At 49.6% G+C, this 24,655-nt stretch overlaps 10 protein-coding genes across 10 annotated transcripts; 3 read left to right on the top strand and 7 right to left on the bottom strand.

The window, feature by feature from the left end:
• Positions 1-615: 615 nt before the first annotated feature.
• On the bottom strand, positions 616-1,933 carry N7455_011324 (uncharacterized protein; the record flags this gene model as incomplete). Its single annotated transcript, XM_040958893.2, has 4 exons — positions 616-1,033; positions 1,098-1,471; positions 1,542-1,661; positions 1,751-1,933. The coding sequence occupies 4 exons, from the start codon at positions 1,931-1,933 to the stop codon at positions 616-618; spliced, it is 1,095 nt and encodes a 364-aa protein (XP_040810714.2).
• Positions 1,934-3,286: 1,353 nt separating this feature from the next.
• Positions 3,287-3,781, bottom strand: N7455_011323 (uncharacterized protein; the record flags this gene model as incomplete). The annotated part of the gene is made up of 1 exon (XM_040958941.2): positions 3,287-3,781. The coding sequence occupies one exon, from the start codon at positions 3,779-3,781 to the stop codon at positions 3,287-3,289; it is 495 nt and encodes a 164-aa protein (XP_040810665.2).
• Positions 3,782-4,676: 895 nt separating this feature from the next.
• N7455_011322 (uncharacterized protein) lies at positions 4,677-6,585 on the bottom strand (the record flags this gene model as incomplete). The annotated part of the gene is made up of 2 exons (XM_040958895.2): positions 4,677-6,293; positions 6,352-6,585. The coding sequence occupies 2 exons, from the start codon at positions 6,583-6,585 to the stop codon at positions 4,677-4,679; spliced, it is 1,851 nt and encodes a 616-aa protein (XP_040810651.2).
• A 139-nt stretch (positions 6,586-6,724) lies between these two features.
• Positions 6,725-7,609, top strand: N7455_011321 (HD domain-containing protein). Its single transcript, XM_040958913.2, has 2 exons — positions 6,725-6,808; positions 6,858-7,609. The coding sequence occupies exons 1-2, from the start codon at positions 6,772-6,774 to the stop codon at positions 7,457-7,459; spliced, it is 639 nt and encodes a 212-aa protein (XP_040810698.2). The 5' UTR covers positions 6,725-6,771; the 3' UTR covers positions 7,460-7,609.
• Positions 7,610-8,626: 1,017 nt separating this feature from the next.
• N7455_011320 (HIT family protein) lies at positions 8,627-9,389 on the bottom strand (the record flags this gene model as incomplete). Its single annotated transcript, XM_040958832.2, has 2 exons — positions 8,627-9,166; positions 9,327-9,389. The coding sequence occupies 2 exons, from the start codon at positions 9,387-9,389 to the stop codon at positions 8,627-8,629; spliced, it is 603 nt and encodes a 200-aa protein (XP_040810670.2).
• Positions 9,390-9,813: 424 nt separating this feature from the next.
• On the bottom strand, positions 9,814-11,705 carry N7455_011319 (Mob1 family protein; the record flags this gene model as incomplete). The annotated part of the gene is made up of 2 exons (XM_040958872.2): positions 11,376-11,705; positions 9,814-11,328 (listed from the first exon to the last, which is right to left on the bottom strand). Exons 1-2 carry the CDS (start codon positions 11,598-11,600, stop codon positions 9,814-9,816), a joined length of 1,740 nt encoding a protein of 579 aa, XP_040810623.2. The 5' UTR covers positions 11,601-11,705.
• A 206-nt stretch (positions 11,706-11,911) lies between these two features.
• Positions 11,912-13,351, top strand: N7455_011318 (CobW family GTP-binding protein; the record flags this gene model as incomplete). Its single annotated transcript, XM_040958835.2, has 5 exons — positions 11,912-12,035; positions 12,095-12,178; positions 12,235-12,246; positions 12,303-12,910; positions 12,986-13,351. The coding sequence occupies 5 exons, from the start codon at positions 11,912-11,914 to the stop codon at positions 13,349-13,351; spliced, it is 1,194 nt and encodes a 397-aa protein (XP_040810654.1).
• Positions 13,352-14,053: 702 nt separating this feature from the next.
• On the bottom strand, positions 14,054-17,833 carry N7455_011317 (protein kinase family protein; the record flags this gene model as incomplete). Its single annotated transcript, XM_040958896.2, has 1 exon — positions 14,054-17,833. One exon carries the CDS (start codon positions 17,831-17,833, stop codon positions 14,054-14,056), a length of 3,780 nt encoding a protein of 1,259 aa, XP_040810682.2.
• A 767-nt stretch (positions 17,834-18,600) lies between these two features.
• N7455_011316 (endopeptidase La) lies at positions 18,601-22,436 on the bottom strand. Its single transcript, XM_040958849.2, has 3 exons — positions 19,325-22,436; positions 19,055-19,272; positions 18,601-18,998 (listed from the first exon to the last, which is right to left on the bottom strand). Exons 1-3 carry the CDS (start codon positions 22,299-22,301, stop codon positions 18,843-18,845), a joined length of 3,351 nt encoding a protein of 1,116 aa, XP_040810710.1. The 5' UTR covers positions 22,302-22,436; the 3' UTR covers positions 18,601-18,842.
• A 293-nt stretch (positions 22,437-22,729) lies between these two features.
• Positions 22,730-24,514, top strand: N7455_011315 (putative mitochondrial DnaJ chaperone (Mdj1); the record flags this gene model as incomplete). Its single annotated transcript, XM_040958882.2, has 3 exons — positions 22,730-22,939; positions 23,007-24,250; positions 24,310-24,514. The coding sequence occupies 3 exons, from the start codon at positions 22,730-22,732 to the stop codon at positions 24,512-24,514; spliced, it is 1,659 nt and encodes a 552-aa protein (XP_040810649.2).
• Between the last annotated feature and the right edge of the window lie 141 nt (positions 24,515-24,655).

Here is a 24,655-nt window from a genome sequence, read left to right as displayed (position 1 = left end):
GAAACGGATGCCTTACCACTAGGCCAATTGGCCAACCACAATGAGTTGGGATGAAAGATGTTCGTGGGCAGCGTATATAAAGCATAGCTCCCTTTTCCAGATTGAGAGTATGTGCTGATTGCGTGCACAGATGGTTTGCAATTTTCTGGGGTTATTCGATACATTAACAAAGACAAGACAGTCATTTTTCTCGCCTGAGTTTGGTATATACTGTAATACTAATGAATTCGAGGCAAGAAAGGAGGCGCAGAAATCGGTATACATGCATGGAAATGTTTTCATGTTTGAGATATATAATTTCCAGGTGCATGCAAGTCTTTGGCTCCAACCATTTTTTTTATCACCCCCTTTCCTTTCAAATTTAATATACTTGACATCCCCAGTATTCACAAAGAAAGCAATGAAAAGGGGCCAACCATTAGAATTACTGGAATAGTTGGAAGCGCAAACTATATCTCGGGTGGTCGATACCGAGGGCATTTGTTACCTACCTACCGTACTTATATGGAATAGAAGAAAAAAAGACATCAACTTAATATATTTATATTTCGGGTACCAGACCCAAAGTCTAGAATTCAATCTATATAAGCCACACATTTCTCGATATAAACCTCCCTAGGCCTGCCGTACGGGTGATCTATCAAGTCTCGCCGAACCCCGCGACGAATGAATCTCCCAATGAGATGTGACCTGAATATCCCCAGGAGCGAGATAACCCATCTTTGCCATGAAAGGCTGCGCAAGAGTGACCAGAGGCATCTCTGGTTCCTCCATCCCTCTACCCGAAAGAACCGTCGCCTTCCAATACCTCGCAAACGTCGGATCATATATAGATGTATGGGCTGGAGAGGGAAGCGCCGATATCCTGAAAATCCTTTGAATGGCTGGCTCCAGAGTTGGGAGACAGGCAACAATTATTCCCAGAAGAGGCACGATACATGAAAGTATTGACTTCCTGGCAGAGCCATGGGTTGGGTCTTTGGGGTCGAGGTCAAACTCGATTTTCATGCGGATAGCAATGATGGCAACGATGCTGGGTCATTGGTTAGTCACTGGGTGTAATGTATATTTGTTGCACACGACCACGGATTACTCACCCCAGCGCTAGCACTTGGATACACGCTAGTGAACTCTTTATAGTCTTCGACAGGGGCATGCCCCATATCAAGGGGATAGGAAGAATGACAACAAAGAAGCTGAGAATTGCCTCACTCGCATTGACGCCGGTATGCAGCATCTTGCGATCACCGCAATGACCCGGAGTGTTTGCAAGCCATATTCTTTTCGGTGGGGTACAGAAAAACGCAGTTGCAAAGAAGCCTGCAACCCAGAGAGCCGAACATAGACCTACAAGGACATATGCTAGCAAGGTAATAGTGCGCTGACCGAAGCTGTGCACATAATAGCTGAGAACTGACAGTTGGATCAAGGCGATTATCGTGACCCAGAGAAGATCACCCGCATATGTAAGCTGACGGTAGGGTTAGCTTGAGAAACATAAATCGATCTAATCAAAATAGATGCCACTCATTATGACCTACCTGATTGAATTGGACAAAAATATCGGACCCTCCGACCTGGGCTACCTCGGTGGAATGTAGCCCCATTCCACACAGCACGACCATGACGATTTCCACCACATAGCGACCGACCATAAAGAACTATACTTTTATCGTCAGCCTTGCCGGGATATTGCGGGGAACCCACGGTGCCACATATTGAGAAGAAGTAATGAAATAGATACACCTACCGCGGCAACTATAATCAACAAATCATTCAATTGCAGTGAAATCCACTGCAATCGTCGTGCCCATAACCGCAGACCGACAGAAACAAAAACAATAGCCAAAAGGACCGACTGAACAGCGATATCTATCTTTCCCAAGGTATTATGACCAAGGGAGTGAACGAGTGTGTCCGAGGGAGACGCCATGAGGGAGAAGTTGACGCCAGAGAACTTCCTCGGAAGGAAGGATGTTTTTTATTTTTATTTTCTTGGACAACATCCGCAAAATATGTACTCCGTACACTCGGACATGAAAATATTGGGGCCTAAGTAGCGCACGAGGGCGGGGGCAATTATCTCGAGACCAATGCCCATTACAGCATTTACGCACTACAACGAGTAAGATCGCCAGATTCCGAGCAAGGGCCTCCTGTAGAGTTGATCTCTGTCACACTGATAAAACGTGGCAGAGTTTTTAGGATCTTGGTCTTAATTTATGGCCGTTGCGGAATCCTTTTCCTAGGATACTTTTTCTATATTTTGAATCTTACTGTATCTACATGTGATGATAACTAGTTAACTAGTTAACCAACTAGCGTACGGAGTACTCTGTACATGGGTACTAGTTGCAAGTATTTAACATTGCAGGTCTCAAAACTGAGGCCCCCAATTTATCTCTAACATGTGCGTTTCATGTTTGGAGACTAAAACATCCACATCATACTCGACCCCCACTCGATCCGTGCGGTACGAGCGAGTCATCGCTATTTAGTAATAAATTCAAACTGGATAATTAATCCCTCTATATTGAATATGTTGAAATTTAGAGTATCCAACTAGAGTTTTCTAGTGCCCGTTGCGGCATATGTTATTTCTTCTCTACCGAATCCTTCGGCTTTTGTAGTCACTTAGGAGCGCCATCGAACAAATATCTACTCATAAAAACGCCTTGCTTCCGAGGCCTATTTGGGCTTTCCAGAGATAAAAGTGGAATTTTAGGAACTAGAGTCTAGCCAGCACGCATTACAAACAAGAAATTATAGTGGCATTAGATTGCGCGACGCGGGGTGGTAGATACTGTGACGCCATTGCCGTCGACGGTGAAGCGGGAGGCTTAAAATGGCGTCAAAGGCGACGGTTTCTAGCCTTCCATTAATTGTCTCATCGCTACCTTGTGTACCTTGTGTATATTAAAGATCTAAAACAAACTTTAGGTTAAACCTTGTGCAGACTTTAAAGTAACCTTGGAAACTTACCTGTAGGGAATTTTGTATGGAGGGTAAGAAATAACGAATTTCAAATTATACGGAAAAGAATCGTTGTCACCTTGGTGAATTGATTGAAATAACTATGCTGCTTCCTCATATATTGGTTCAGTATATACAAGGTTTACTTGAACAACAGTGTTGCTTCCTACATATCATTTGGACGTCTGAAGGCCCTGAATCGTGCCAGTAAACATATCGCCGGGCCCAGTGTTGTTGTATTGGTGTCCCACACTGGTCTTCAAATGTTGATATTCTGATACCCATCTCCGAAGTTGTTGAAAGAATAAGCCGCCTAGTTTTCCGGCAACGACGCAGACATCTCCATAAACGAGCGCAAATCTCTATGAAGCTTCCCAACTTCCGTGACACTACTTATGATCGCAAGTTGTGTGATATTTGACATTTCAATCGCATTCGTGAGAATTTTCTTCATTAGATCTTCCAATCGGGCTCCTTGTGCAATTTTCCAGTACTGTGCCGCTGCATTTGAACTTCCAACCACGGCTGAGAAAATCCCATTTACCCGGGCAGCATTTTCCTCGCAAATTTTCATGATGGAAATGGCTGATGGAGGGAGCTCTTCTCCCATCGCCATCACCATAGTTGTATCGAGATATTGCTTGCAATTTTCGAAGTATGCCAGGAGGGATGGGATGCGTTTGACTGTTTCGCGAAAAATAGCGGGGGCGTTTTTGATATCTGACTGGCCACTCATGCTCTCTGCCTTTTTGAGGTCGTTGATAGTGTGACCCAAACTGAGACTGAGTGTAGGGCGGACGAATGACATGATGGACGCTTCTAGGTAATTTGTAGTGCAAATACTCCGGATTGGAGGATGGGATCTATAACGAGTACTCCGTAGAAGCAGTTTCATAGAAGGTACCAAGTATTCGGATGAAATGGGGGTTGTCTTAATACCTGCTGCTTAGCTCGGACAAGACTTATGCCCCGTGCTATTCTTATAAGCCATGAACTTTCCCTTTCGTAAACATCCGAGGTGTCGACCAATCGACTAGAAAAAACATGCAAGTATGACATGTCTATTGAATTGTGCTTACACAAATCCCCAAGTTCCCCTCTTCCCAATCTGTTCAATTCTTTAGACCGGTCTGACTTAGCCACCCTGGTTCACCCGAGCTAAGCCAACGAGCGGCGACCACGTTGAATCCGAATTACAATCTAAGAGCAGCCATTGGCTCCTTAAAAAAAGTAGTATAGACTATAAGAGCCTCATTCGGGCTGAGCTTCAGGGGTGCATGGATACACGTATCTTGCTCCATTCTTCTTTCCTCTTCCTTGTCTTCCGCACTACGAGAGGATGACCATCAGATTCTGTATAACAATCGAACTCAACCGAGAAAACAATCCGATAGAAATAAGCCTACATCTAAAGCGAAGGGCAAAAAAAAAACCAAGAAGTGATCGATAAGTTACATGCATATGAGTACCATTCTAAATACTGTCAACACCTATATTATATTATTTTATGTATGAATGAATTGTCCACGGGTATGGATAAGTACATCTCTATGATCCGCACGTAATATCCCGTCTGCCCACCGTCAAATGGAAGGGATGGAGGTTGAGTTTGATCACCTTTAAAAGCAGCAGGACAAACAGAAAAGTCCCCAACCTGTAGGGAAATCCCGGTACATATATGTGCATATGTACACTTTGACAACCTAGCCCCTCAATCGCGGAGCAGCCAAAGGCGAATCAATATCCCCCCACTCATAACCTTCGCTCTCATCCCCATCATCATAATCTAACTCAAAACTCTCTTCCTCAAAAGATGGACTGACATGCACAGCCGGCGACGAGATAGGACTGAGCGCCACACGCGGCCGCGACTTGAAGACACTCGCGTACTCAGCATCTTCCTCAAAGAGTTGATCCTGTGGCGTTGAAGCACGTGAGATCTCGCCCCTCGAACGGGTTGAGTGCGCAGAGGTCTTCCGCGGCGTCACGAACTGGTTGACCGGGAATGACGGGCGGGGTCTGCGGCGTGGGCGTGGCGCTTCGTGGGCAACCGGTGGAAGGAGGGACATTGATCTGCGCGTGCGCTCGGCTAAGGTGTGGGTGCGTTTGATTGGTTCTGGGGTTGGTTCATCGCCTGATGAGGGGAGGTCTGGGGGGAGACGGACGATCGGGGGAGAGGGTTGAGTGTACTCTGGTTCTGGATATGGCTTGGGCTTGGGCTTGGGCTCAGGCTCTTGATAGAGCTCTTGGGTTTCCAAGTCTGTTGAATGACCTGGGACGTGGTGATCTTCGGCCACTGTTGATGGCGAGCTGACAATCTCCGAGGAGCTTCTGAATTGTAGTTTGCTGCTCATTTTAACCTCCGGTGTGAAAACTGCAGGCTTGACGCGAGATTTGCCGTTGATACGGGATAGGGCCTCGTTTACAGAGGATAGGAGATATTTCTCTGGGCCTTTCAACGTCCGCCCGCGATCCCCGGGTTGGCGAACGGATTTGGATATACTAGCAACTGTGAGAGACTGGTGATCCCGGAATAACACACGTGGTTCTTTAGGCGAGGCTGTGGTCATTTCGTTGGGGCCTCTTTCCTTTGAGAGGGACTTGTTGTATTCATGCCACTTGCGTAGTCGACTTCGTTGGAGTAGAACCCGAGCCTCCAAATCAAGGACCAGGTCCTGCTTCAGCCCACCGCTGAGACTGTCTACATTCGAGTCCTTTGCTCGCATCCATGCCGCAGAGAAAGGGAGTTCCAGAAAGGCATCAGTGCTGCTTTGTGATCCACCTTTGAGCAGTGCAGTGGCCCATTCTTCGCTGCCCAGCCAGTTTGTTTGTAACTCACGCACCAAGCTCTCCAGCTCGCTCTGCGTATCATCCAAGAAACCACTTGATCCTTGATTCGCACGTTCGGTCAGTTCGACCTTTTTATCGTCTAGCAGCTGTGAGAACCGATCATACGCCTCTCTAACTCGGGCATGGCGTTCTCCCGCAGAACCGAGAGATACTTGGTGCGCAAGAATGAGCGGTAGGAGATTCTGATAGTCGGTTAGGGTCATTGCTGTCGTAGTCGAAAGTTTCATGGCGGGATTCAAAAGCATCTCGTCCGCGGACACCGTCACAACTCTACGGAGAACGGCGGCGGAGAAGCCAGCGAGCAGCTCCTCGAATTTATCGCCCTTGCAATCATCCAGCATGGTTTTGCGAAGAATAATCTCCCTTCCCAGATCGCCATTCTTCTTCAATTCGCCTAGACATCGAAACAAGGCCGCGCGGAGGTTAACAGACTGTAGAGGCTCTAACGGGGGGAAGAAGGGCCGGAGTTTCTGCAGGGGATGTTAGTAAAGTTCAGAAGACTCGAAGCTGGCAATTGAGTAACTGTACATTTTGAGCGGTCTCCGGATCCCAAATGGCGTAGAGGTGGTACAGGGCCCATTCTATCAGTCGGGTTCGGTGTCGTTGATTCTGTGACGTCGGGGTCAAGGCGCGGAGAGATATACCGGGCCAATCCTCACGTTGATCTAGATGTAACAGCTTCAGGTTGCGAATAAACACATCCAAATGTGAGGGACCCGGCCAGTCCAGGGGTTTCGGCCGAACAGGCCTTGTCGCAGCCATCCTGTGTCCAAGGGGACTTTAGTAAACAGGCGGCGGAGAGTAAACAGATAACGAAAGTTTGCACTGTTTGCAGCGTATATCAGTCCCGCGCTGGTTATAGTTTGTTTTTTTTTTGCTCCTCAATTACCCTCTTGGTTGTGTTTATTTGGTTCTCTCGGTCGTCCTCTCCCTTTAAAGGCATCAGCTATGGCCTCCGACAACTCTACGTGGACCCCCGAGACTGGTAAGCCTCGAACCCCTCTTCTTAGACCCCGCAAAGCTGATATCTGCAGTGCTCTCTACCCTCCCCTACCGTCTAGAGGAGAACTCTGAATCACCTGTCCCCTTCTTCCACTTGATCGAGCGCCTTAAGACTACAAAGCGTGCGGGCTGGTGCCGCTTCGGCATCGAAAATGGCGAGTCAATCTCTGACCATATGTACCGCATGTCGATCATGACGATGATGGCCCCGCCGTCAGTGGCAGAGAAGATCAACATCCCGCGCTGCATAAAGATGGCCTTGATCCATGATATGGCCGAGGCGCTTGTTGGCGATATCACTCCAGTCGACCCCGTCTCTAAGCCCGAGAAGGCTCGTCGCGAGGCCTCCGTTATGGATTACCTCACCACTACCCTCCTCGCCAAGGTCCCCGGAGGCGTCGTTTCGGGCAAGGAAATCAAGGAAATCTTTGAGGAATACGAGGCGAATACGACTGAGGAGGCCATATTCGTGCATGATATCGACAAAGTGGAGCTGCTGTTGCAGATGGTTGAGTATGAGCGTTCGAGTGGTGTTGATCTCACCGAGTTCACCCACGTCATGGGGAAAATTCAGTTGGAACCGATGCAAGAATGGGCTGAGAAGATCATTCAGGGGAGACCGAAGAAGGCATAGATATGCATGCGCTTTGCGCGTAATTGCAGGGAATGGGTGATGGGCCATGCATGCACTGAGACCCATTGCGTTTTCGGCGTTTGTTTCTTCATTTTCATCTTTGCATTTTTTTCCCCGGGTACTTTATATACCATAGAGGACGAGTTACGAGAACACATGATTTCAAACTAAAAAGCTATAGACGTAGTATAACCTTCATTTTCACTATACTTGATATCTGGTAACTAAGTGTCGCTCAGCCTCGGCAACTTCAAGTTCTCGGCTTTTCTGACTTTATTTAAAAATGAGCGGACGAGGAACATCATTGATTATCTGTGCTTATACCATAGTCGATCCAACTCTCGAAGTTCGTCCAGCGCCACAAGACCGCAGCTTCGCTGTACGATCATTTAGCCATGGCAGAGCGGCCGATATCAAACCAGCACGGCCATTTCGAAAGGCTTATACAAAGTCTAGCCTGACACGAGATATTAAGCTACAGCGAATGAACTTAACTTACTCCTCTATCTTGAAGATCTCGAAAGGTTCCATGAGGACGACTATCTTACCTAGGGCTTCTATGTGTTTGAGACGAGCTACTCGGATGATGTCCAAATAAAACCCCCACAAGCCGTTGAAACTTCGGTAGAGGAAATAACGCGACGTCAAGTGAACCCCAATTCGCATACGGAAACGAGGTCATTCGCCGGTTCAAACTAGACATGGTCGAGGATCAAGATACCCTAGCCGAGACACACACCTGACAGTTCAATGCTCACATTAGAGCTCCAGTACTAGCCCTACCACGAGACGATAACGAGGGTGAATAGTTCTGCTCGTGGCCTCCCGCTCGCAACTTAACCTGTTTGGTGATCGACAAGGTAACTATATTGATGCTCGTCGACGTCCTCCTTCCCAATAATTGGAGGAACATTCAGCCAGTGCTCAAGAATAAGACCACCAAAGTCCTCAATGGCTTTTGGAAGCACCTCCCCAGATATGCACGATATCGTGGCGTAGGATAATGCCCCCTTCCTGATCTATTAACAGGTCACCAATGGCCTGAGCAGTGGGACCGTCCAGACTTCTTCAACCGTCCCCTTTACTGGTGAACTTTCATATTTGTTCTCTATTAGAATCATATATATACAATTGCCGTGGACCTTCATATCCAAGACACAGACCCAATTAATCAAGAGACTCATTCTCCATCTCCTGCGCCAACATCTCAGCCTCGGCCCTCATATCCTCCTCACCACGAGGCTTGCGCGCATCATTATCCACAGCCGGGAACCTAGACCTCCTCCCCGAATTCACAGCATTTCCATTCCCAACCTCAGCCGACTGATTACCCTCTTCCGTAGGAACGGCATTCTTAAACACCCTCCCCAAATCTCCCTCATCCCCATCAAGCAAGTCATAAACCGCATCTGTGCCACCGGCATGGTCCAGATCCGCCGCCTTGCGCGGAATGACATGCGCATGGACATGTGGCACGCTTTGGCCGGCGTGCACGCCGTCCTGGATGGCGATATTCAAGCTCGTGGCACCATATACGCGCTCGACCATGCGGCCCACGCGCCGCACTGTTAGGAAGAGGTCGCTTGTTTCGGCGGGGGTGAGGTCTGTGACGCGTGGGACGACGCGACGTGGGGAGACTAGGACATGGCCCGGGAGGATTGGTTTCAGGTTTACCAGGGCGAAGGTTAGGGGGGTTGTGTGGAAGACCTGAAGTTCGGAAGTAAGTTGTTAGTTATGTTGGTGTGCTAGGGTTAGTCATGTTAATGGCTGTGCTTGTGTCTATGGCTGGTTCTGCTATAATGAACCACTGGTTGGTGTTGGTTGAGGAGACTGGGGGGGTTTTTTTTTTGGATTATGAGAGATTTACCTGTGGTGTGACAATGAAGGAGCCAAAGTAGATTGGCGTTGTGGCGCCTTTAAGAGGTGACATTTCGGTGTTAGATTTGGGATATTGAGGTGAATTTGAAGGTTGTCCCGGTAGTTTTCCGGTGATGTCGGGCGATAAGCGCTTATCAGATGGATATTAAGATCATCTCCTCCACCTGTGGACTACCTAGGTACATATTAACTATGTGCCTACGGACATATCGAGGCTACCTAGGTAATATTTACGAACTACGATCTTTATTTTAGCCATGAATAGATCCAGAAAGCACAGGAGAATGGGTATCATTGACATTGGCCATAAACAATATCCTGAACTATATTACAAAAAGAGTATCGGGTAGCTAAAGAATTGCGACTCATCGCTGGTCGCAAGGGTAACAAAAAAAAGGGAGATATGAAGAATACATACAAACGGTCAATTATCATCAGTGTGAGATTGGCGTGAAAGGTTCGAGAGGGTGTTGATGTCAAGAATCCTCTTTCTCTGGCTCGTCCTTGGTTTCAGGGGCAACGGAAGGCTCTTGTAACACCTCGGCCTCTGCCTCAGGCTTTTCAGCAGGAGTTGCCTCTTCGTAGGAAGTTGTATTTTCATCGCCTTTCGTAGCATGCTCCTCGATGGGCGATTCTGAGTTTGTAGCTGACTCCTCGGAGAAGGGTTCCTTAGCCTCCTCAGTCTGCTCAACCTGCTCAATCTTTTCCTGGTCTCCAGGAGTTTCGGATAGCTGCTCATAGGGTTCTTGCGGTGGCTGTTCCTGGGATTCCTCAACTGGCTCCTCAGAGGGGTTTCCTATATCGGCAGGTGGCTCATCCGCGACAGTAGGTTCCTCTCTAGTCCGTATTTCCAAAACGGAAACAGGCCGCGGTTCGGGCGATTGCCCCAGGGGCTCACGCAATGGCGATGGCGTAATCTCTTCCAAATCCTCCGCATCCTCCGCGATAGGTGTAACGCGCGATCCCGTTGAAGGACTGTGTTTGTGGCGACGGGTGGTCGCGCTAGTGACGAGCGCCGGGTCCTGACTCTCCGCAGTGGTACCGAAGGTATTTTCACCTTCCTTGCGTAGAATAGTGAAGCGGTTGCTATTGACAGGTTTTTCCTTGGGTGCTTTTCCCTCGGCTTCCTCCTTCCTTTTCTTGGCTGCTGCGACTTCATCAGGTCCTCCGGCCCTAAGAGGGATCGTGTAGTCCGCGACAAGGTTGTAGTGAACACAAACGGTCTTGAAAAAGACGTACAGACCGCCATTCCTTTCTACCTTCGAAAACACATTAGGGTGCCGAAACCACGCGTGTGCGAAGAAGCGGTAGAGGCGGCGGAAGATATCTTCCAAAGGTTTCCTGATTTTGTCATGGCTTGGCAATACAAGTCGTTTGTCGAAAGTTTCCGAGGCAAGAATGTTCATAGCCCAATCCAGAGTATGGCAGCAATAGTCAATAGCGCAGCAATATTTGGCTCTATCGTGCCCCGCACCCGCGCAAATATACTGCCAATCGTTGACTCGCATCTCGGGACAAGTTTGCGACGAGCATGGCGGGCTCTCAGAAAAAAAGCCCTCGACTAGGCGATTAACTTCTAGAGTGAAGAAGCGGCACAGTTCGTATTTCCAACCAATTTCCTCGAACCCATTCGGGGGTTTGGTCAGCTCATTCGCAACCTCGCTTGCGGGTTTTCTTGGCTCTTTAGCAACTTTGATCTCTGAGGATTCTGTCGGCTCTTCCGCAACCTCGCTTGTCTGGTCCATCATGTCGAATTCGTTGGGATTCTGCTTATTGTACTCCTCCAAAAGCACGTTGTACTCCTCCATAAGCACATCGTACTTCGAATCCGCCTTGTCAGATGATTTGCGCTTCCGCTCATTGTACTCCCTCATGAGCAGATCGTACTTTTCCATAAGCAGATCGTATTTCTCCATAAGTTCAGTGTACCGGGGCGCAAGCTTATGGAACTGGGCTTTGAGGTGTTCCTGGAGCTGGAATGGAGAATTTATCTGAATTTGTCAGTAATGTCTAAAATATGTAGCGGGGAGCAACTAACCTGCTCTAGGGGAATCGCCGGCAGGCCCATGTTGGCGGATTTTGTCCCTGGTCGGATTCTGCGCGTCGGGCCATCGTTTTCTCCTATCGCACCACCAAGCAGGTCTGCATCATTGCCAAAAGATTCGCCAACCGATGGCGACTGAGGCCCAATCTGAACCTCAGTAAATGGAGGAGGACTGGGAAGCCGCGGGGAGCTTGACGGAGAGACTCCCGCAGCAGTCATGACGGTAACGTAACGAGGACGCTGGTTGAAACGAGAAAACCGAGAAACAAATAAAAGAGTGAATAGCCCTTAACGCCTTGTTAAACCGTGTTAATGAAAGCAAAGGTCGAGTGTTGGGAGCAAGCATCAACGCTGAAGATACGTAGCAACCATCAACATAACAACGGCTGACCGCCCGAGCCCTGTGCCCTAAAGCCTATTTTGGGAAACAACGTCATCCGCCGCATCTACGAGCTTTCTGTTTCTTCGGATTCTGTGTTCTTATCTAATATTTACACAACATTCAAATAACAGGACAGTATTAGGACAGTATGTCTGCCAATTTTGAAGATGAGGATGCTCCTCCGGAGCTTATCGATGTGTCTGCAATGCCAGCAGACCAAACATCGGTAGATGAAGAACCAACAGCGCGAGTGCCCATAACACTGGTTACTGGTATGATTGAATAGAGCGCATATTGAGCAGTCATAACATGAAACTGATACACTGATTAGGGTACCTGGGAGCGGGGAAAACGACCCTGTTGAACTATATCCTGACAGAAAAACACGGCAAGAAAATTGCTGTGATCATGAACGGTTCGTCTATTACACCTGACTGTGTAATATGATACACATCGCTAATACAATTGCAGAATTTGGTGACTGTAAGATGTCCAACCAAATGGACCAAAAACTTACATTCTAACATTATATCACAAAGCAATGGACATTGAAAAACCAATGACAGTAAACCAAGGCGGCCAAGAAGTGACCGAATGGATGGAAGTCGGCAATGGCTGCATCTGCTGCTCCGTGAAAGACTCAGGCGTGATGGCCATTGAGTCATTGATGGAACGCCGCGGCACCTTCGATTATATCCTTCTAGAGACAACCGGTCTTGCCGACCCAGGCAACATCGCCCCGATCTTCTGGATGGACGAAGGGCTGGGTAGCTCCATCTACTTAGATGGAATTGTCACGCTCGTTGACGCAAAGAACATCACGCGATTGCTGGACGAACCGGCCCCTGAAGAGAAGGCCGAGTCGCATGACGTGAACCACGATCATGGTTCTGGCCCTGTTCTGTCTATGGCACATATGCAGATCTCGCATGCAGATGTGGTGATCCTCAACAAAACGGATCTGGTTACGGAGCAAGAGCTGGAGGCTGTGCAAGATCGTGTTGCCTCTATCAACAGCGTGGCTAAGATTCATGTGACGGATCATAGTCGGACGCCGCAGATTGAGGGTGTCGTGCTGGATTTGCATGCTTATGATCACTTGGCGGATTTGGACTTCAGTAAGAAGGGACATAGCCATATGGATCCGGTAAGTTTATATTGTCTGTTTTCTGCCTGTTCCAAACAAGGAGGGGCATACTCTCGCGATTCTAACTATTACCAGGCAATTTCTACCACTGCGATTGTTACGCCTCCAATCCCGGCAGATAAGGTCAGCTGCGTGGATGCCTGGCTGCGCTCTGTTTTGTGGGATACAACATTCCCTGCGCCTACGAAATCAGTCTCATCCGAGCCGCACCCCGTAGACTTTGAGGTTCATCGGCTAAAGGGTATACTGATCCTGAATGATGGGACAAGCAGGATCATTCAAGCCGTGCGCGATGTATTCGAGATTCGAGATGCGGAGCCCATAGACACAGAGGATAAGTCTAAACCACTCCAGTGCAAGATTGTACTGATTGGACGAGGACTAGGGTCAAGTGTAGAACCTTGGCGAGAGAGTTTTGAATCTTGTTTGGTTACCAAATGAGGAGAATTAATTCATTGTCTATGATCCAGCATAAAGAAGTCATTTCTCCATGAAAGGAGACACCAGGGCCTATTTACGGTTAGAATGCGAAAGCCAGTGCTAGCCAAGAATTGCATTGCCAAATAACGAAAAAAAAAGAAAAAATAATACAGCCCTGTCAGACAAGAAGAGGTATAAAAAAATCCCATCAATATACATCGACTTCCGGGTGAGAACACCAGAACGCAGAACGAGGGCCTCCGCTGAGAGAAAACAGATAAATCATAGAATAAACAGCAAGGGAACAAGAGAATGACATAACAAAAGAGATAGGGAAAACAAAAGAAAAGCTACCAGAACAAAAACCAATTTAAATCCGCCAAAATGCAAAGAAAAAAAAAAAGTAAAAAAAAGTAAAAAAAAAGGACTTTTTAGGACTCCAGGGGTTCGCCCGCCATCGGTATAAATGCTTCCAAAAGCTGAATAACACGAGGCAAACGACGAGGCATAAACTGTACAAGCAGAGCAAATCAAAAGGGTATCGAGTGCTCGGCCCCGAATATGGGGCTCGTTCGGAGAAATGGGTCGTGGCGTCGTAGGTGGCGGCCAATGTAGCAAGATTGTTTTGGTAAAAATATTAGTGACCTTGCGTTGGTTCGAGGTGTGAATTTGCCCATGAGGGCTTCACGAAGTTGTTCGTGGAGGATAGATTGGTGAGTATATTCAATTCGAGAGAAAACGTGCCTGGCTCGAAATGCTGGGTTTGGCCTGACTTGAAGATGGGCCCTGAACAGCTCGTGTCATCTCAGCCTCGGCATAAGTGGAACTGGGCTTTGAATTTGGATGAGCAGGGCTGATGGGCAACTTCGATCCCAGCAAATTCGAACTGGAGTTCAGTGGGTTTGTTTGTGCAGGTTTGATATCGGCCGTCTTTGGTTTGGATTGGCCTAAAATTTCATTCTTCTGGGTTTGGAGGGGGTATGGTTTGAGCGGTGAAATGGGGCTCTCTGGCTTCCTTGAAGTCTGAGAGTTCCCGAGGGATGAGGCTGACCCTGATGACATTGTCGATGCGGATTTGACATCTGAGTTATTTGCAGATGGTTTTTCCCAAGGCCGCCTTAACAGTCCAATTCCAACGACGGATGGACTTGTTGCGAATGGCGTACCCAGAGAGCCAATGGAAGCCCCGGTGTGACGAAGGCCCGAAATGTGCATTGAAGAGAATCGAGACGGTGTTGACGGAGAGGTGGGTGTGATGTCGTTATCGCGTGGCATAATCGCACGCTCCGGCTTTGGCGGTTCAGTTGGGGAAGGGCCCTGCAATGAAGGGGCACTTAGAGTGTTGATGGAAGTCTCTGAAGAACGGAACGTTGGGCTGATAGGCAATTCCGAACGGGCTAGACTTGATGTTGAGGGCGACGGCTCAGTACCCTTGGGTTTCATATCGGTGTTTGCGAATGGCGAAGTCGGATCAGTCTGCTTCGGCGGCTGGATAGGAGATGATTTCACTGATTGCGGGGCGCTCGGAAGTTCGAGCGAAGGCCCAGAGCGAGCTAGAGTAGGATTGATAGGTGATGTCGGGAGAGGTTGGGAAGATGTTGCGTCTGATGGTGTTGTGGGCATGGGCTTGATATAGGTGGTAGCCTTTGCACGTGGTTGATCCACGTTATCCTGCCTTGACGGTTTAACAGGCAAAGGGTTCAGCGATGGAGTGGTACCCAGAGCGTCGACGGAGGTTCCAGAAGAACGGAAAGTAGGACTGATAGGTAGTTCCGAGAGAGACAGACATGAGGATGAGGGGGATGGCTCAGTAAATTCAGGGTTGGTTTCGACGTTTGCGCATGACAAATCTGCACATTTCTGCTTTGGCGGCTCGATAGGAGAAGCTTTTACCGATCGAGGGGCGTTCTGAAGGCCAACAAAACTCCCAGAATCACGGAAAGTAGGGCTGAGGGGCAAAGATGAGGATTCAAGATCATCCCTGTCACTGGTGGCCTTTGCACATGGCTGATCCACACCATCCTGCTTTGTATGCCTAATTGAAGATGGGATGGCCTGAGGGCCACTTGATGTACCAGAGTCACGCAAAGTAGGGTTTATTGGCAAAGCTGAGGTTTCAAGGTCACCCTCGTCATTGACTGCCTTTGGGTTTGGTCGATTCAGAGCCTCCTGTTTCTGCGAGTCAACAAGAGATGTGTTGACTGGGGGCGGGAGTGGAGGTGAGGTAACTGTAGAGCCAAGCAAAGCTCGGGAATTATTATAGGTCGACTCATCAGGTGTCTCTTGCTGATTATTCATGGGGGCAGTTTCGAGATAGACAGGCTCATTTGGGAGGGCTGGTAGCTCCACTGGGTGGTTGCGGAAGCCATTGCCCATTGACCTTGTCTGAGAAACCGGGGCGACTTCCGGTTTCTGACTGTCAGAGGGTAGGTAGGGTGACGAGCCATCATTGAAATGGCTGGAAAAATCCATGTACTCGTTAGGGTTGTGGGGTTCGTGGTGATTCAATGTAGAAGAAGAAGAGGGCTTAGATGGGAATCCCGTGTCTTCATTGGATTCCGCGAGCGTTATTGTTGATCGCTTGACGAGGTCGTGGTTTTCAGGGAATATGCGGTGTTGCAGATCACCATAAGAATTTCCCGAGAACTCCTTTTGGGGATAATAATGATCATCTTGCCGTATCATGCCCCCTGGCGATGTCAGCCCAAGCCCAGCAGGCTGAGGCGGAGCCCAGTTGCTAATTGGCAAGTGCCTAGAATCATTGGCAATGGTCTCCAGTGATTGAACAGGTGTCGATACCCGTGCTTCCAACAGTGGGGGGAACATGGAAAGGAGATCCTTCGCAGAGAGCCTATGTCGCGGAGTTGGGCTTAAACAAATATCCACTATCCGTCGGTAATAGTTTGGAATCTTCGCGTCATCGGTCAGTCGAAGAGGTCGCGGTTGTCGTTCAGGCTCGTCCTCCTCCATCGCCAATGCCCACAGCGTCATACCCAGTTGGAAGAGATCAGTTTTGACGCCAATATACATGGAGATGCGCTGGTTGCTCTCGATCTTAGCGGCGATTTCCGGGGGCTCCCACCCAACTGGGCATCCTCTACGGTTGATGTCAATGATTTTGGCGTTGTCGTCCGCATCCACCACAATGTTCGCGAGTGTGAAGTCGCCCTGCACGTAACCCGATTCGTGGATCTCACAGAGGCCCTGGACAATCTGCTTTGCCCATCGCTCACGTCGTGCAAAGCTCGTTCTCCCACGTTGCTCGTACAGAATGTCAACCAGTGCACCCTTTTCTGCATAGCTAATTAGCAAACCCTTGACGACGCCTCGCCAATCATCGATCACAATTCCTTCCACCTGGATCACGCTTGGGCGGTCTTTCAGCGCATGCAAAGCGTTAATCTCGTAGAGGAACTCATCCACGGTGTCGGGACCAGGTATTTCCTTCTTGATATAGAAACGTCCGTCCAGGTTTATTTTGTAAACGAAGCCGGATAAATGAGATTCGAAGTGTAACGAGTCTTCGGGGATGAAAGGAGCGTTGACCAAATGCCTGATGCTGGAAATGGGAGGGTAAGGGATTGTTTCGTTTACGTCCTCCGTCACATGAACGTGTAAACGGCCATCGCTCGTCTCGAGTCGGAGATTCGTGACACCTTCATAGAATTGGATCGCAAGAAGGGACTCGCGAATGGATTCGTAGATCCGTGCACATTTGTCGCGTTGATACCGTAGTTCCTTCAGTTCCCGCTCTAGTGAATATGGTGGTGCATCGTGGTAATCGCAGGAAATCGTCACTCGGCGCCATCGGTTCGGTGTCTCTGCGTACGTCACAAAGAATTTCTCCCGCTCTGACCCATCTCGGAAGTGCATGCTCAGATTCAAAATCCACCGTTGTTCCAGTTCCATATCCAGATCGATTGTGTGGTCATCCTCCTCCTCCTCTGGTGCGTCGAAATTATCCGTCGTCATTTCGGGGCAAGGGTTCGAATTTTCGGAGATATCGTTAATCTCATGGGCCTCGTTCGTTTCGGATTCTGGTTCGGGGGAATCATCGACCGTGGTTGTGGGCGCCGGGCCGAGCCACTGAACCTCGGGCGCGGACTGTCTGGGGCCCACGGTTGGTGGTGGAGACCTGCTTCTCTGGGAACTTAAGGGGCGACGGTCGGCGGAGAGGGCACGGCGGTGATCGGGTTCCCGAGGAGCCAGTCGCTCGAGATCGGAGCTCTGTCGCTTAAAGGGGGTGTTTCGTGGTAGAACGCCAACTTTTCGCGAGAGTCGACGTGTCAAGTTGTCTTGTTTGCGGGAGTTGTCAGAAGAAGGACGGGGAGAAATCTCATCTTGACTCTCCCCGGCAGACGTGTCTCGATGATCGTCGCGGCCCTGCCATAATTTTCGCAAACCCAACCGGTGCCACATGCTCTGCTTTGGCGGATTTCCGCCTTTGTCGTCCAGAAAAGCCAGCCGCGTCGGGCTACAGGAGTTGGGAACAGAGATGGCCATACGGCAAGCCGCTCTGTCGTGCAAGGAACGACTCGAACACCCCGCTGGCCGAATCTCCGATGTCCATAAGAATTGAGACAGGGTCAAGGAGGCAGGGAAGTTTGGCGTCGCACTGACACACTAACACGGTTTTCGTCCCACCAGTTCCAAGTAGTGTTTTTCCTTTCGAGGTTGAAGAGTTAGGTTCACGTCGAGGTCCAACGTCCAAGTGTCGCACAACGTCGGGCTGCAATGGACGAGGCTGGGTGACCGGCCCAGCACAAGCTCATAAAAAAGGGCGGGTGCAAAAGGGGAAGAGAGATGTCGGTCAAGATGAAATTTCTTAGGTATAAGTGGTTTTGTTTTTTTTTTTTTTTTCTCCCTCTAAATTTTTTTTTTCTCTAAGGAATCGCCTGCAGCCGTTTGATAGCGGTGATGAGATGCTTCCGCTGCAAGGCTTCGAATGTCTGGAGGCAAAAGGACCTTGCAGGAGATCAATCAAAAGCCCTTCTAAGGGACACAAGGGTGAGGGAGAAAAAAATTAGAATAAAGATATGATTCATCGAACGGCGCACAGATCAAAATTCGAGGATGCGTTGCGGCCTGACCCTTATGCCTGATTGGGGGCTCCGTTCACGCCCTGTTTATTTTGGCGTCAATTTATATGACACGACAGCGGCCCTAAATTTCGATGAATATTACTCGATATACGAAATCCAGGTGAGTCTTTGCATTATCTTTGCATTATTCGCAATATCACTATATACTATACAAATGTACCTTACTATAGAACGCCTCCTGTTTTGAGTGGAGTAATCTTTTTTTTGGCTCTCGCTCTAGTCCATACATCTCACATGGGAACAAAAAGGTCTACTAACAGTCCTTCAACTCCAACCATGCATTCCGTGTCGGAAGACAAAGACGCCATGTATACAGTAAATCACACAAAAAGCTATACAACGTAAAAACACAACAGGTATATACGACATGACCCAAAAAGGACCCCCAAACCAAAAGAGGTATCAGCACGCTACTCTTCATTAGCCTCCTCGCTACCCTTCTTGGGCTTGGCCAGTGCCTTTTGCCAGATGGTGCGGGCAGCCTCCTTGTCGAGACTGGGGAAAAGAAGGTCAAACACTTCGGAGTACCAGTTCACCGGGTGACCTTCGATACCCTCCTTGATGTTCTAGATAAAACAGTCAGCTAAGAGAACCACTAGAAATGGATAGATTTATGACTCACCTCAGGTAGCTCAAGCCAGTCAGATGTGTTGTCTGCAGGGAAAAGAATCTTTGTGGCACCAGCCCGACGAGCAGCCACAGTCTTCTCTCTCAAGCCTCCAATGCGCAGAACCTTACCAGTCACAGTCAACTCTCCGGTCATGGCAACGGTTGGCTCAAGAGAGTGGTTGAGAGCCAAAGATAACAAGGCGCTAGCCATAGTGATACCGGCAGAGGGTCCTGTTGGAATGGTTAGCCGCCGACTTATTATAAATGTTCAAGTTTCACATACCATCCTTTGGAACAGCGCCTTCAGGGCAGTGCAAGTGAACCTTCGCTTTTTCGAAGAATTGGTTCTCAGGGAATTGCCGCGCCATAACAGACTTGGCGAAGGAATACGCAATGTGAGTAGACTCCTTCATGACATTTTGCAGGTTGCCGGTGATTTCGAGCCCTGGGCGCGAGTTGTGATTCAATGCATTCTCCAGAATACATTCAACGTACAGAGCAGCTCCACCCATGCTGGTCCATGCAAGACCCATGGTGACACCAGGAGGGAACTGGTCGTACAGGCGGTCGGCGGTGAAAACGGGAGGTCCAACGTAATCCTTCAAGGTTCCCTTGCCGATGCTGAGATGCACACTGTCGGGGACCTTGAGGGCCAGTCGAGGAATCTCTGTGGTTGACTTCTCTGGCTCAATCGGAACTTGCGCAGGATCCGCTGGCTCATGCTCCTTGGACTCTTCCTGGGCAGCCTTGCCCGCTTCGGTCAGAGCCGCCTCTTCGGACATCACATCCTCGCCTAGGTCCTGGACAATCTTGAATGCTGCCTTCCGGTAGACCTTTTCGATTTGCTTCTTCAAGTTACGGACACCGCTCTCACGGCAGTATGACTTGATCAGCTCTTCGATGGCATCCCGTTCAAGGTTCACATCCACATCCTTCAGGCCAGTCAGCTCCCGAGCAGCGGGGGCGAGGTATCTCTCAGCAATTGCCATCTTCTCATCTGCCACGTAGCCGGACAATTCGATGAGTTCCATACGATCCAACAAAGGCCGAGGGATAGTATCGGTCACGTTGGCGGTACAGACGAAAAGGACCTTGGAAAGATCCACAGGAACATCCATATAGTGGTCTAAGAACGAGTTGTTTTGCTCAGGATCGAGGAGTTCGAGCAAAGCAGAAGACGGATCGCCCTGATGCCCACGCCCAATTTTGTCAACCTCGTCAATCAAGATTAGAGGGTTTTCGGTTTGACACTTCTTGAGAGCTTGGATAATGCGTCCCGGGAGAGCACCAACGTAGGTTCGTCGGTGGCCCTTGATCTCTGCCACGTCGGTCAAGCCACCAACAGAGAACCGGTAGTATTGCCTATTCAGAGCGCGAGCAATCGATTTGCCGATACTAGTCTTTCCAACACCGGGTGGACCAACAAGGCAAAGAATCTTTCCTTCGACGGTTCCACGAAGCTTGCCCACAGCGATGAACTCAAGAATACGATCCTTGACATCCTTCAGCCCGTAATGATCCTCATCGAGGACACTGACTGCGTTCTTGACGCCAAAGTTTTCCACGCTCTTCTGGCCCCAGGGGATTTGGGTTAGCCAGTCTAGGTAGTTACGAGTGACATTGAACTCGGATGCAGCAGGCTCGAGGTGTGCTAGCTTGTTGATCTCCTCATCGAAGACCTTCTTGACAGCCTCAGGCATGGCAAGCTTTTCAGCCTTCTCCTTGAACTTCTCGACAAGCTTGTCTTTCCCGTCAGACTCGATGCCAAGTTCTCTCTTGATGCCCTTCATTTGCTCCATCAGCCAGTACTCGCGCTGGCGTTTCTGGATCTTAGCCTCGACATCTTTGGTGATCTTGGATTGCAGTTGGGCGTTCATCAATTCCTTCTTCAGAACGACAAGTGCCTTAGGGAGACGCTCCTCAATGTTCATTGTCTCGAGAACTTCTTGCATCTCGTGGAGCTCACCGGCAGATACAGCGGCAGCGAAATCAGCCAATTTGGATGGTTCGTCACTGAGGTTTCCCGGGAATTGATCTGTGTAAAATGCTGAGATTTGATCGCGGAACAGAGGGTTTAGGGTGGCGATCTCTTTGCACACATTAACAATTTCACTGGTCACCGCGCGGATAATTGGGTTTTTCTTGTCGAACGGCTCTTCGGCCAAGTTTTCCACGTTGACAAGGCTGACGGGGTGTTTCTTCAGGAAGGATGTCGGTTCGTAATGGTCTTTGGGAGCTGGCTCGGGTGCGCTTTCTTCAAAGCTAGCCACTACATCACCTCGCTTTTCAGTTGTCTTATCTTCTGACGTAGGTGCGGGTGGAGGTGTAGCGGCCTTGGTGTTCTCTCCAGGGGGAAGTAGCGACGATATCTTGATACGTCGGTGGGGATAGAGAACCGCTGTCACACCGCTAGCCTCTCCACGGAGAGGGTACGCGGCGGTAATTTGAGCGAAAACTCCAGTGTCGTAAACATCGTCCAATTTCTCGATCACGTCACCATCGGCGTTGTCATCCTTGAACAAAAACGCTCCGACATATGGCTGACCCCGTTTCATCATATCCTGGATCGCAACGGCGACATTCGGATCGCGAATAGTAATCGCTTTGTAAAAACCGGGGAACAAAGGGCGTTTCGCGATGGGAATTGCCATTACCTGTGGGTAAACGTCCGGAACTGCCGGCTTTTGCAAAGCCTTTTCCCCAGAGGCCTTCTTGCCCTTCTTCCCACCATCGTCATTGCCGCTATTACCACCGCTGCTTGCACCGCTGGGTTTGGAGTCGGCCGGGCCATCACTTGGTGGGATGGGCGAAGGTGTGTCATTCGAGTTCCCCTTTCCATCTGATGCGTTGGCTTCTTTCTTTACTTCCTCTCCCACTCCGCGCTCTTTATCAGATGACCGGTCTTTTCTCCGCGCGGGAGCTACTTGATCTGCGGAAGGGACATTCTTTCCTGAGTCTGCTCCCTTCCTCCGCGATTCAGGAGCCCGTTCCGTTTCCTTATCATTCTGGCTAGTTTCGTGCTCTTCCTTCTCTTCCGATCCGTCTTTAGAGTCCTCTGGAGGGGGTTTCTCCCTCCGCCGAATGGAGCTCGCAGAGAAGGCGCGGGAAGACGAGGGAAGAGAGTCACCAAGGCGGGCCGAACTTAGTGTTGATCGAAAGGTTGCATTATATCTCGGTGAAGCAAGAAACGGCCGTCGGAGGAGAGGTCGTGGCGTTTGGTGGAGTACAGCTCTCCAGGGGAGGGTTTGGCCGCGGAGCATGCTCCTTGAGTATGAGGTGGATGCCCGGGCAATGGAGTGAAGGAAATAAAAAGGGATATAGTGAAGAACCGTGACAGCCCGTGGCACAGCTCCAAAAGGACAGCAATAAGTATTAGATACAAATGGGTAGAGTGGAAGCTGGAATTCCGTAGTCGGAGCACCCCATTATTGCTTCGGTAAGCAACTCTTTCATCATCGTCCGGCCACACGTTTTTCCGAGAAACTTCTCTCAGCCAAAGAACTCGAAGCTTCTGTGATCCAGAGAGTAGCTTGACTTGGTTTGGAACGTCATTGGTGTTCTTGAAACCATTCTTTCTCTTTTTCAAATTGTCATTCTTTTTTTCTTGATCATTTCCCCGCGCATATCTATCCCCCTTCATCCTCGCAACTACCACTGCCGTCCAACCGTTGTTCGGCTATTACTATCCATGAATCCATCCACGGCATTTCCCAAGGCCGCGGCTCTCCCCGCGCGTCTGTTGCGGACCCAGCGACAATATTCTAAGCAAACTTCCGGCAATAGCGTTCACTCATCCAACCAAACAAGAAACTACCATGCAACCGTCTCTGCTTCTCCGGCTAGGCGTCTCCGGGAGGGCGTTTGCAAGAGAAAGGAATCTTTGGTGATATCTGCTAGGGTATGTCGTCTCTACGGGCTGTCAAGGTTCAGGTTGCTAAATAACATGCTTTTTCTCCAATTTACAGGCCTTCCACACTACCTCTCCTCTTTCGGCTGTTTCCGACCCTTACAAGGTCCTAGGCGTGGATAAGAAAGCATCCGCCGGCGACATAAAGAAGGCCTACTACGGCTTGGCCAAGAAGTACCACCCTGATACCAACAAGGACGCCCAGGCCAAAGACAAGTTTGCCGAAGCCCAGACAGCCTACGAATTGTTATCCGACGCCCAGAAGCGAGAGAACTACGACCGGTATGGCTCGGCCGCTTTTGATCAGAATGGCGGGTTCAATCCAAACGCCGGCGGCAGCCCATTCTCTGGTGCGGGGGGATTCCATGGCTTTGGCGGTGGAGGTGGCTTTGGCGGGGGCTTTTCCGGCGACATCAACTTCGAGGATCTTTTTGGAGCCTTTACCGGAGGAGCGCGCCGTGGACCCCGGGGTGGGCGCAACCCTTTCCAGGAACAGATTTTGGTCGGTGAAGACATTGAGGTGCAAACAAACATCTCGTTCATGGAAGCTGCGAAGGGCACTTCTCAGGAAATCGTCATCACGCCGTTGACCAAGTGCGGAACCTGCAAAGGTGACGGATTGAAGTCTGGTGCCAAGCGGTCCCAATGTCGTCAGTGCAACGGCACAGGTACCCGCGTTCATCTCATGCAGGGAGGCTTCCAAGTCGCCGCGACGTGTGACGCTTGTGGAGGTGCCGGTATGTCTGTTCCCCGGGGATCAGAGTGCAGCCCCTGCAATGGAAATGGCGTGATCCGAGAGCGTAAGACTATCAAGGTAGACATCCCCGGTGGTGTCGAAGATGGCATGCGTCTACGTGTCACCGGCGAAGGTGACTCTCCACCAACTGGAACAGCTGTTCCGCCTGGTGCTCGCACCCAACCTGGTGATCTTTACGTCTCCATTCGAGTCGCTCCAGACCATCGCTTCAGCCGCTCCGGGTCCGACATTCTCTACACAGCCTCAATTCCCCTCACCACTGCCATCCTTGGTGGTGAGGTCACCATCCCAACTCTCGACAATCAAGTGAAGGTCAAGGTGGCCACCGGTACGGGTACCGGTGACCGGATCACTTTGTCAGGAATGGGCATGAAGAAGCTTAATGGCCGTGCTCGCGGTTTCACTCCCAATGGCGATCTTAAGGTCGAATTTAAGGTTGCCATGCCCAAGTACTTGACAGGCAACCAGCGCACCATTTTGGAGGTCCTCGCCGACGAGATGAACGATAAGACAGCCAAGCGGACAATGAACTTCAGCAAGGATAGGTAAGATGCACAGTTCATGGTGAATATTGGTTTTTGTGCTAACTTAACTACCCTGATAGCCCCTCTGCTTCTGATAGTGCAGATGACGCTGCCAAGAACGAAGGTTTCCTGAAATCTGTCTGGCATCGACTCATGGAGAAGCACGGTGATTCCTCCAAGCCATCCCAGGCTGACAAGAAAGACTCCAAAGACTCCAACAAGGATGCGGAAAACAAGGATGCTGGCAGCGATGCCAGCAAGGATAGCTCGAAGAAGTCGAGTTGAAAAATGTAAATCATCATGTACTCTATATCCGTTTGTATTTACCTCTCACCCATGTCATAGCGCCGGCGATATTGGGGACCTGTTCTGCCCAGGGCTTGGGGGGCAGAATATTGTATTACTATTATTGAGTGATAGATGTCT

Source organism: Penicillium solitum, assembly GCF_028829755.1.
Source record: "Penicillium solitum strain IBT 25940 chromosome Unknown utg000009l_segment0_segment0, whole genome shotgun sequence".
Lineage (NCBI taxonomy): Eukaryota > Fungi > Ascomycota > Eurotiomycetes > Eurotiales > Aspergillaceae > Penicillium > Penicillium solitum.
The sequence above is the reverse complement of the archived record's forward strand: the minus strand, read 5'-3'. Positions and strand labels throughout refer to the sequence as shown.